This window comes from Pygocentrus nattereri, chromosome 19, assembly GCF_015220715.1.
Source record: "Pygocentrus nattereri isolate fPygNat1 chromosome 19, fPygNat1.pri, whole genome shotgun sequence".
NCBI classification, from domain to species: Eukaryota; Metazoa; Chordata; class Actinopteri; order Characiformes; family Serrasalmidae; genus Pygocentrus; species Pygocentrus nattereri.
The window spans coordinates 21095300-21106975 of NC_051229.1; the positions used below are offsets into that span (position 1 = coordinate 21095300).

An 11676-nucleotide genomic window follows, 5' to 3' on the forward strand; every position below is an offset into this window, starting at 1 on the left:
GGTCTAGTATACTGATGTATAAGTGTTTAATGCCATGTTTGTGCCATCTTGTCCTGTGTTATTTAAAAGTTTTTTAAATTATAAAAAATGTTGCTCGTATATACGGTCACCAGGTAAGTGGACGCTCTGCATGCGTTTCAATCATTCAGTAAATGTCATACCATCTATTGATAAATGTTAAACAGTAGTGCTACCTGGGAGAGAGGAGCTGATTAGAATTGCCTTAGCTAGCATGATCACAGCTCTGCTCACCACAGAACATGTTCATTTTGGGTTAGCTAAAGTACGGACACAAGTATAGATGGTGATGAGTCAAATCTGAGGGAGTGAAGTCAAGCTTTTTTTTTTTTTTTTTTTTTTTTCCTGGCTCGGATTTTCCCCTCTTTCTGTCAACACCACCTATCTGAGCTCAGACACCTCCAATTGGTTTCTAAAATATAAGTGTAACTGATTCTAAAATATGGTCTTTTTTTTTTTTTTTTTAAATGCTGCGGTACACCTTGTTATATCTTCCAACCCTAGTGTCAATGCTGTTTGTGTATGCGAGCTGTATCAGTTGTGCTGCTGCATCACTTATGTTACACTAAGGTAGTATGTGTCAAACGGACCTTACAGGTGTAATCTCTGAGCTGCTGTTGTGGCCATGGATTTCAGGTGGGCTTTTTGTTGGGAGCAGTTACAGGTTCAATTTCACCAGAAAGTTCTCTTTTGGCAAGAAAGAGTTGGCAAGTCAGCTTACAAGCCTCCGTCTACATTTGGCAAGGAATGTAATCCCAGTCGGCATGCTACCAAGGAGTTTGACTTTAAGAATATTAATTTTTATTTGGTCTTTGTTTTAATTAGGAACTTAATAAGCATGAATGCTTTAAGTAAAAACCCTAATTGATGCTTCATTGGAGAGGTGGTGGGTGGGCTGGGAGTTGGGAGGGGAAGGGAAGGAAGAGGAGCAGAGAGAGATGATAAAAAGGTGAAGGATAAATGATGGAGGGAGTGGGCAGACTGAGGTACAGAGGGAGGAGAGGTGAGAGAAAAGAGAAAGCGGTGTGGACAGATGGTGAGGGGGAGAGGGTGTGGGAGGAATTTCATGATTTTTGTTTTTTAATGAGTGTGTCTGTTGCAGGATGTGGATGCATCTGAGATAAAGGTGCAGGTGTGTGTGTATGCCTTCGACCTCCTGTACCTGAACGGTGAGGTAAGAGCATAATAATGAGGGAAGATGGAAATACTTTTTTTTTTTTTTTTTTTTTTTCTTTTTCTTTCTCTTTAGTGTTTGCCTGCTTCAGTGCCAATCTTTCACTTCATAAGTTAGTTATCTGTTTTTACTGAACTCTGGAGAAATACACAGATGTATGGTGCATGAGTTTGCTAACAGCTGCTATCATACAATAGTTGAAGATGATGCACACAGGATGGCTTTTCTTTTATTAGATAAACTCAGTATTCCTTCAGTTGTCAGAATGCTACTGTAGACCTCGTCCTAATAACCGCTTCTGACCAATGATAGACAGCCAGTGTAATAGAGATCTCTATTGATTAGCTGGCAAGAAAGGACACGATGCTGGAGAATTCGAAAGAGCTGTCAAGAATGATTCTTATTAGATACAAATGTGTGTATTCATGTTTACAGTAACTAACTGAAATGGAAGAATGTGTAGGCGTGTTGGCTTAAAGGTGCTCTTTTATGTTGAAGCACTAGTATAGATACATAAAATACCTGGGCTGGATTTGTGCTTTTATGTTCGTAATATTCAGATTCCTTCTTTCTTTCTTTCAGTCTTTAATTACATTTATATTTACTTCCTTTTCTGCTGTCTTTTTTTCCTTCGTCAGTGTCTTGTCTCATCCTTTTTCTCTTTTTTCTCCCTTATTTTCTGCTGTCTTTTTGTCTCGTTTCTCTCCCCTTGACTTGTCACTCGTTGCTCTTTTTCTCTATCTCTTCTTTCACCTCTTCTTTCCATCTCGACTACTCTTTCCTTTTTCTTGAATGTCTCTAGTCTATTTTTTCTCCTTTTTCTTACTTGTTCGCTGTCTCTTCTCTTTTTGCCACCCTTTTTATTTTCACCTCTGTTGTCTATCTTTCTCTATTATCACTATCTTGTTGCTCATCTTTCTTTTTTTCTGTCTTGTCTTGCTCCCTTTTTTCTTTCCTGTTTTTCTCTCTGCCTGTGTTTTACTGTTTGTTTTTTGTCTCTCCCTCTTTTGTGGCACCCACTCACTCACTCGTGTGTCCCTCTCCTTTTCTAGTCTCTGGTGAAGGAGCCGTTGAGTAGGCGCCGTGCTCTGTTGAGGGAGAGTTTTGTGGAGAAGGAAGGAGAGTTTGTCTTTGCTCGTTCTCTCGACTCTTGCAACACAGAGACCATTGCTGAGTTCCTGGAGCAGTCTGTTCGAGGTGTGTGAGAAAATGATGAACACAGGTTTGGAAGTAGAGAACATAATGATAAAGGAACTGGAAGCCTTCGTAATTTTACAGCACGTTCCGGTGTTAAAACTGACACAAATGAATTGTACTCAATTGTTTGATTTATGGTCTTATTTAAAAGCACTTAATAGTGATACGTTTTGAAAACATGTCTGGCCCCACATGAATAAAATCTCTGACTGTGGAATCTTCAGACCTTCTGAAGTATGAAACTGTGGTGCTGGTCTATTCCCAAAGCTTTTGTTCTCCTTATTTATTTGTAGTTAATTATGGTTATCTGTCAGATTAAGTGCTTTTACAAAAGCATCTTTTTAAATAACGTCCTTTTAGTGGCCTCCCTGTCTCCCCTGGTATAGTATATTGTGTGTTGTGAGTGGTGATTTCTCTCTCCCGTTTAGACTCTTGTGAAGGCTTGATGGTGAAGACTCTAGAGAAAGATGCCACTTACGAAATTGCTAAACGCTCTCACAACTGGCTTAAGGTGACTGACGCACACAGTCTCTTGTTCACTCGCTTGACATTTTTGTGTCATAAAACACTAGAAAAACAACATTTATCTGCTACTATTACTGACCTTCTTTCTGTCTCTCTGTAGTTGAAAAAAGATTATCTGGAGGGTGTAGGGGACACAGTGGATCTGTGTGTGATCGGTGCATACTTGGGAAAGGGCAAGAGAGCTGGCAGCTATGGGGGCTTCCTGCTTGCCTGTTACGATGAGGAGAACGAGGAGTTTCAATCTGTTTGTAAGGTAGGAGGAATTTGTGGCAGTGTTGGACAAGTTGATGCAAAATACTTTAATCAAACACTTCTAATGTGTATAAATGATTGCTAATGACACCACAACTCATTCATAAAGCTCTCAGAGTAGAGTAGTTCTAATCCTAGGGTCTGTTCCTGTTAGTAAGGTCATCATAAATAAGAAAGATCAACACTCCCTCTCTAAAAGCTTGATGAATATGGCCAGTTTGCATGTTAACTGGCCTACCTTTCCTTAGCTCTGTTCATGGCTGTTAAATGTCTATGCGCCAACACAATGAATGACTTGCTCATTAGGCCAAAGCTATCCAGTGAATATGGTACTGTGCAGAAGTCAGCCTTAATATGTTTAATTTCCAGTCAAAGTGTCCATTAAGGTAAAATATGCATTTAACAAAAATATTCAGAGGTCTCTACAACTTCATAGTATGTTAGTTGTCAGAGCGTATTCTGTGTACTCTTTAACTGTTTTTAGAAGACTTCCAGTTTTTCAAAGAAATCTGATGGGTGTTTAGTGTTAAAAAAAGTTCTTGTTTTTGTAGTAGTAGTAGTAGTAGTAGTAGTAGTAGTAGTAGTAGTAGTAGTAGTAGTAGTAGTAGTAGTAGTAGTAGTAGTAGTAGTAGTAGTTTTGTTCAGCCTCCTAAGGTAGCAAGTTGCAGTAGCCCAGCTACCTAGAAGGAAACAGTAGAGCCTGTGTGCTGCGCGTTTCCCCCTTTGCTTAGTTGGCTGTTTGGCCAAGTGGTTGAGCCCACAGGAGGGCAGGGTTCAACCCCAGTCCATACAAGCAGGCTAGTAACGGTTTGTGCTGGTATTGTGTGTCTCTGGCGATGCGTGTTTGATGTGATTAGATCTGTGCAGTCATTGCCGCTCTAACAATGTGTTTATCATGGAAACCCATAGGGATTATGATAAATATGATTGATTGTGCAGCCCATAGTTTTGTCTTCTCATATTGGAAGGATTTAAAGAAACACCTGTTGATTTTTGAGTGTGTGTGTGTATAAGTTATGTGGAACATAAAATCTAAGCAAGATTTATGCTTGTAGATAGGAACTGGCTTCAAGGATGAAGATCTGGAGCAACATTACAAATTTTTAAAGGTACAATTCTGTTCTTTTCAATTTCTGTTCATAAATTTATCCTAGCGGTGTGATAATTTTGACAAGCGTAAAAGATATGTTCCAACAAAAAAAAAATAGTACCACCAGTTAGTTGCTGTATTATGATTAATTAATGATAGTAGTTATTAACCATACTAAGATGCTATGCTTCTTAGGAACATGTCCTCCCCAAACCCCGACCATATTACCGAGTGGATCAATCAGCAGAACCGGATGTTTGGCTTGACGCTGTACAAGTGTGGGAAGTGAAATGTGCAGACCTATCACTGTCTCCGATCTACAAGGCAGCAATGGGATTGGTCAGTGTAGCTATCAGCACAACTGAATTGTCTTTTCTTTTAGTTATGTTGATCAGTGCTGGTAGTCAGTTGGTATTCTAATGTTACGATACTTCCATTATGTTGTTTAGCTGCAGTGCTGCTCCCAGCCTGTGCTGTAAGATTCACTGTGACTGTGTTCTGTTCCCACTTGGCTCCAGGGGAACTGGGTTTTGTTTCTCTTTTTTTAAATGTTAATTATTATTTAAAAAAAAAAAAAAAAACCTTTCCACTCTGTCTTTCTGAAGTTCTAAAAAGCAGATTGGCAACAATATGTTAAGAGATTGTGGGAAGTGTTGCATGAATAGGCTTGAACTGAAATGCTAATTTTGTCCACCAGGTGGACCCAGAGAAAGGGATTTCTCTTCGCTTCCCCCGTTTCCTCCGCATCAGAGATGACAAGAAATCAGAGGATGCTACTACTGGGGCACAGGTAAGAGGATCAACACCAGAAAACACAGGGCCACTAGTAATACAATATTTCACATCACTACCCCTTTAATCAGGCCTACAGTTTTAGTTCAAACTTGATCATAACCCAGAAGTGTATCCAGGATCCTGACTTCAACCTGATCACAGCCAACTGAAGATCAAATAAAAGTTAAAAATTCCAAATGATGATTAAATTAGCTTGTAGCATAGCGTCTTTGTCTTTAATTATCAGATATTTTTTCTAAGCAAGAAGAAATGAATACCCTAGTTTTCAAAATTGAGTTTGAATCCCACTGTACTTAACCGTTTTAACTCCTTGGCACCAGTGGTGGTTCCAAAATGCACTTTGTCATTCTTCGTATCTTTCATATTTCATAAGCTACACTGAACAAGTGGGTGTCATATGAGAGCTGTAACTGTCTTCTTTCCAGTCAGATAAATGGGTAATTTTTTTTTCAACGCTTATAATAAAAGAAGCTGAACTCAATTTTTTTTCTAGTAAATGTCGGCCCATTTTTCCACAAATCTGGGCTATAAACTATAAACAGATGGCATCTTTTCAGTGATGAGCTCTTTAAAAACTACTTTTATAAAAAATAAATAAATAACAATAATAATACAAAGAGCTTCTAAGATTTTCGGCTTTGAGCAGTAAATTGAAAGCATATAGCAATATGTGTAAATGTAACACATTTTCTCTTAATTGAGGGGAGCGTTTACAAAAAATTTTATATATAAAATAAATATTTACATTAATTTCATGTAGTTTCGATTAATAATGACTGTACAAAAATTTACAGGTGACTGCATATAATGACCACAGAATGAATAAATAAATATGTGCATATATTGTACCAAATAAAGTGTCTAGTGTCCAGATGTGCAAGATGCGTAATGAGGTATGCAGAAAGTGCAACATGTGCAGCACGCTGTCTTTATGTGTAGATGAATAGATAAACACAAGATAAGCATGAGATTCAGATTCAGTCCTCCTCTCCCCCCACTTCTCTGCTGCTCCCCCTGGGAAGAGTTGAAGAGCCTGATGGCTCTGGGGACAAAGGACCTCCTGAATCTGTCGGTTGAGCAGCTCTGTGACAGCAACCTGCCACTAAACATGCTCCTCCTGTCCATGATAATGATGTGCAGTGGGTGGCCATCATCCTCCATAACAGAGAGCGGTTTGTGTAGTGTCCTTGTCTCAGCCACCTTGACCAGAGTCAAGTTCTGCACCGACCACTGACACCGCTTGCCTGACCAGCTTGACCAGTCGCATCTCGTCTCTCCTTTTTATGCTTCCTCCCCAGCACACCACAGCATAGAAAAGACAGTTGGCAACCATGGTCTGATAGAACATCTGCAGAAGCTTCCTGCAGATGTTAAAGGACCTCAGCCTCCTCAGGAAGTAAAGCCTGCTTTGACCCTTCCTGTACAGGATGTCTGTGTTGGCTGACCGACCAACCTATCATCCAGTTGCAGCCCAAGATACCTGTAGGTCATTACCCTCTCCACTTCAGCCCCCTCAATAGAGATTGGCTGTGTGGGTGGCCTAACCCTGCGAAAGTCGACTACCATCTCCTTGTTCTTGGCAGTGTTCAGAAGCACTTTCTCCCTGTAGATGAACTGCAGAGGGTCTGTTGCATGTTGAACCTGGGTTCTGAGAAGGTGTAGAAGAGCTCCAGTGTCTTCATGACATGGGATGCTATAGCGATGCTGCAGATCAGATCAGATGCCTTGATGTGTGAAGAAGGGGTAGAGGGAGTCATGATGTCTGTGCCGTCTGGATCTGGGAGGGTGGCATGAATATATAGAAGCAGATGAGGTGTTGATGTCCAGGCAGACAGAGACTGAAGTGCCAGGAGCTGAGAAGAGGGAGGGTGTGGAGGTGACTGCTGAACAGGGCAGTCAAACCATTTATAAATGTTGAATTCATTGGCTCTCTCTGCATCACTGACTAACGCACTGTCCATCCTCTGCTTACAGCCTGTAATGGTCTTCATACCATTCCATACCTCCCTCGTGTTATTCTCCCTTAACTTCTGCTTCACCTTCACCCTGTAGGACTCCTTGGCCTCTCGCAAGTGGACTTTGAGCTCCCTATGTACGTTCCTAAACTCCTCCTGGTTGTTGTCTTTAAAGGCTCTTTTTCTTATTCAGCAGGCCTTTGACATCGCTGGTTATCCAGGGCTTGTTGTTAGCAAAGCAGCGTACAGTTTTCACAGGAACAACAATGTCCATGCAAAAGTTGATGTAGTCCATCATGCAGTGTGTAATACCCTCAATATCCTCTCTCTATGGCTCCTGCAGTACACTCCATTCCGTGCACTCGAAACAATCCCTGAGAGCCGGCTTCAGGAGACCATTTCCTGAAGGAGCATGTGGTTACAGGCTCTCTCCGGACGCTCTCTCCTTGTACTGAGGCTGCAAGTAGACCAGGTTATGGTCAGATTTTCCCAGAGGGGGCAGGGGTGTGGCGATGTATGCATCCTTCACTTTGGTGTAAAGGAGATCAATTGTCCTGTTCTTCCTGGTGGGGCAGTCTACATACTGGTAAAAAAATGTGAGCATTGAGTCCAGTGTAATGTGGTTAAAATCAACAGAGATGGCAATGAAAGCCTCAGGGTGCTGGGGCTGTAGTTTCGCGATGGTAGCATGTATGACATCACACGCCGTCTCGGTGTCCGCGTGAGGGGGAACGGAAACACGAACAGCGATGATGTGTGACAGCTCCCTAGGCACATAATAGGAACGAAGACTCACTGCCATCAGTTCAATATCCCAACTGCAGATTATCTCCTTCAGTCACATGTCCTGGGTTGCACCATATGATGTTAACAAAAAGCACAAGTCCTCCACCTTTGCTTTTGCCGCTCAGTTTAGCGTCCCTGTCCACTCTCACGGTGGTGAAGCCAGGATTGTCCACGTTAGCATCGGGAATATTGCCGGTTAGCTACGTTTCCATGAGACATAGAAAACTACATTCCTGGTATAAACGCTGACTACGAACCAGTGCTGCTAGTTCGTCTGTCTTGTTGACAGAGTTCATTCCCCATCACCACCGAAGGAATAGATGCGCACAGGTAATACAAGTGCTAAAACTAACACAGGTAGCACAGCTGACTTTCACATACTCCAAGTGACATATCAATGCAGCAGTTATGTAACTCAGTAGCTGCATAACGCTCAGGTAGCAGAGGTGATGTAATTCACATGGGTGAATTACTAAAACTGAGAAGCTCATGATGCTGCACTCAAGCACTGACTCTGGAAGTGTTTTCATCATGGCCACTGAATCCCCATCTTGAGGCTGTCTGCTCTTTTCTGGAGCGCTTTGACAGAACTGTGACATTGTGGAACATTTTGTGGAATGCTTTTGATTGCATTCATCGGTCTCTACTTCATGTCCTCGCTTTTATGCTGTTACTTTTCTGTCTTTGTTTCACATTGCTTTTGACTTTTCTGAATAGTGTGATTGTGGTTGAGAGGTGGCAGAACATATGATGTCTTTCTCTTTTTCTCTGAATTAAAATGACATTTTTAGAATTAACTAACAATAAAAGCCCACATAAAACACATTTTTAACAGCCACTGGACATGTACGTATGACATAGCTTATCTGGTTAGTTACCACAGGGCGTGAGACCAGCATTTTTCAAAAAATTGAAGAGAACACTGTATATTTAGTTCTTAATGCAGGCACGATGCCAACTACACAATGATGCACAACTTCAGAGTTCTGTCAAGTTAATAAAGGGGGGGGGGTCTTGAAGTTTCTGTTGCAGAAACATGTTTGAAACGTGCATAAGATGAGTGAGTAGTGTGCAAATGTATTCACAACATCTGAACTATATGTCAAGTTAGTATGTGTGTTAACATCACCAAACCATACCGGACTCCAATATGAACTGTAAACTGAACTATAGTCTTGTTTTACTGTTCACAACAATTACTAGGAAGTCACATCACAACATCAGCAACATCGAAACAGTCTGACTTCAAAACACCAAGTAACTGTTAACTTAAAGTGAAGTTATAAAAAAAAAAAAAAAAAACTCAGTGGTCTGGCCACCATCAAAACAATAAAAATATGGCACCATGACATTAACCAACTGATGGTGCTCTCTCTCTCTCTCTCTCTCTCTCTCTCTCTCTCTCTCTCTCTCTCTCTCTCTCTCTCTCTCTCTCTCTCTCTCTCTCTCTCTCTCTCTCTCTCTCTCTCTCTCTCTCTCTCTCTCTCTCTCTCTCTCTCTCTCTCTCTCTCTCTCTCTCTCTCTCTCTCTCTCTCAGATTGCTGATCTCTATAAGAAGCAGCAGCAGATTCAGAATCAAGGAGAAAAACCTGATCTCGAGGATTACTACTGATTCTTGCCCTGTGATCTGGACTCTTGTTTGTTTGGGTCGGTCATTCTTAGCTGTCTAGAGTTTGAGCAGTGTAGTGGTACAAATCCTATAATTGAACACAGGGTGGGCGGGCAATAAAACAATATTTTATGGTTATTGTGATAAATTACTTCACAATATGCTTTATATTGTGTATGTATAAGTATATTGTGGATACCGTTAATAAACAGTTGCATTCCCCATTACAGAGAGTACATAATTTGTCCTGTTTAGTTGGATTTAGGACAGAGCAACAAATAAAACATTTAATAAAAATTGTTAGTTATTTTGTTAATCCTGGTACTCCTGGGGCTTTTGTGTCTGTTCAAAAGTATCACCCACCTCTGTTTGTTTGAGTAGTTCTCCTCTGTTTGTACAAGGATGTTAAATGAGAATGGAAAAAGTTAATTGTAAATAGGCTTTGAAATAAGAATTCAAATAAAAATGTCTAAGTGGGAGTGTGTTTGTGTGTTCTTATTTTGTCCTCAGGAGGACCCACAGAATGCTGAAGGGAGGTCTTGAGTGTTTTGAATTCCTACAAGAAAAAAAATGCTTTGTCAAAGTATTAAAAATAAGGTTTTTTCACTTGGTTTACAGTTAGCACTATATATGGAGTCACAGTTAAGATGAGACTGTAACCTTGAGTGGGGTGTGTTTGGTTGTGCCAAGGTTAAGATGTGCGGTGACACTAGAGGATTGAACTGTTGATTTGTGGGTCAGTGTGAAATGTGTGGGTGATTCTGTGGTATGCTTCACTAATTGGGTGTGTGTGTGGATGGTATTGGTGTGTTTTTGTTTTGTTTTTTTTTTGGTGGGGAGGGGGGGGGGGTGGAGTGTGGGTGTTGGTTTGGCAGTGCTCAGTGTTTTTTTTTTTTTTAAAAAAAAAAACCTTTCCAGTGATAATTGGCCCACTTGACAGTGTGATTTAAAACTCCAGCAGATGGGAACTTCCTTTGTATTTAACCCAGTAAGTCTTGTTTTTAGAGTGCAATAATGCATATACGTAAGTTTTCCGTAGAGAATCTAACTTTTTATTTGGAGCATTTTGTAAATAGTTTTCATTTAGTAGTTTGTTTTGTTCACTAGACGACGCAAGTTTCTTTATAGAACAATAATAAAAAGAGTATAAAGAACATAAGGAAATTAAAAATGCTAAAAGAAAAATAAATAAATAAAAAGAAAATACAAATAAAATGCAGAACTTTGAAAATGGCTACAGTCTGTGCCTCTGACAGCTTCTGGGAGGTCTGGGTTTCCCGCAAGCGTCGTTGAGCGACTACCATGGTAACCCTGAAGAATCTTTTCACTACCAGTTCTACACCGATTTTGAGAAACACCCACGTCCAGCTTAATACTAATTTGTTTTGGAGCCTCTATAGGACTTGACGTCACGCATTAAACTGTTTTCTAACAGGGTTAGATGCTTCCTAGAGTAGCCATGGACTACTGAATGCAGATTTTTAAAATCAGCAATAATATTACTGGAGATACATTACTGAACTTAGTAGCTCTCTGTTGATGCATGTTCTTAGTCAACTTGAAGCCAGTTTTTAAAATAAACGTTAATCAATAGTTTCACCTCCTCCACCTATCTGCAAGAGGAATGATCAGTTAGCCCATGATACAGGGGTTCACTCACAAATGCTGTAAGTCATAGCTTAACTTGATTGGGAAAATATGTATAATCAGATAACCAACTCAAATTTGGAGTAATGTGATGCTGCTTCCACCCGGAGTCATATTTAAAGCTAAAATGAACTGTTCAATACGATGCAGAGGCTGTCGATCAAGAAGTGCTCAAGAATTTTCCAGAACGTTGAGGTTCGCAACCACGTGTCAAAGTGGAAAAAGACATTTAACCGCATTGAGTGTAAACAGAAGACGTTTTTTGTTTTCTGTATAAAGTTATGTGAACGGGTACAAGCTGTAGAGACATTAAACAATGAAACATGCAATGGAAGATATGAGGCTGAAGTTAGACCCAGAGCCTTTATGCGCTCCAGGCTGATGTAAGCGTCCACCACAACCTTGACTACTCATCATAGCCTTATGTTTTTGTTATGCTTTTCTTGAGGGATCTCATCTGGACACACTGGAGACGCATTTTAGTGAAAAGTGTTAATGGAAGCCGACCAAAGAGAATCTATTTTCGATTTATACACGTTAATGCAAGGTGTGAACAGGTTCTTAGAGCCAGATGTGTTCACAGCGGTGGTGAAAGGAACCAGACCTCCAAAGAGTTTAAAGCTTCTAA

The 11676-nt window shown here is 40.5% G+C and overlaps 1 protein-coding gene across 3 annotated transcripts in view; it reads left to right on the plus strand.

Moving 5' to 3' along the window:
* The window catches only part of lig1 (ligase I, DNA, ATP-dependent), a 29342-nt gene extending 19462 nt beyond the window's left edge, over nt 1-9880 (plus strand). For all 3 annotated transcript variants that reach the window (XM_017699149.2, XM_017699150.2, XM_017699151.2), the window contains 8 exons: nt 1121-1192; nt 2245-2389; nt 2818-2900; nt 3015-3167; nt 4222-4275; nt 4452-4595; nt 4954-5046; nt 9330-9880. In XM_017699149.2, the coding sequence (XP_017554638.1) occupies nt 1121-1192; nt 2245-2389; nt 2818-2900; nt 3015-3167; nt 4222-4275; nt 4452-4595; nt 4954-5046; nt 9330-9404 (819 nt within the window). In that variant the 3' untranslated portion in view covers nt 9405-9880. The remainder of the gene's footprint in view (nt 1-1120; nt 1193-2244; nt 2390-2817; nt 2901-3014; nt 3168-4221; nt 4276-4451; nt 4596-4953; nt 5047-9329) is intronic.
* The last annotated feature ends 1796 nt before the right edge of the window (nt 9881-11676 follow it).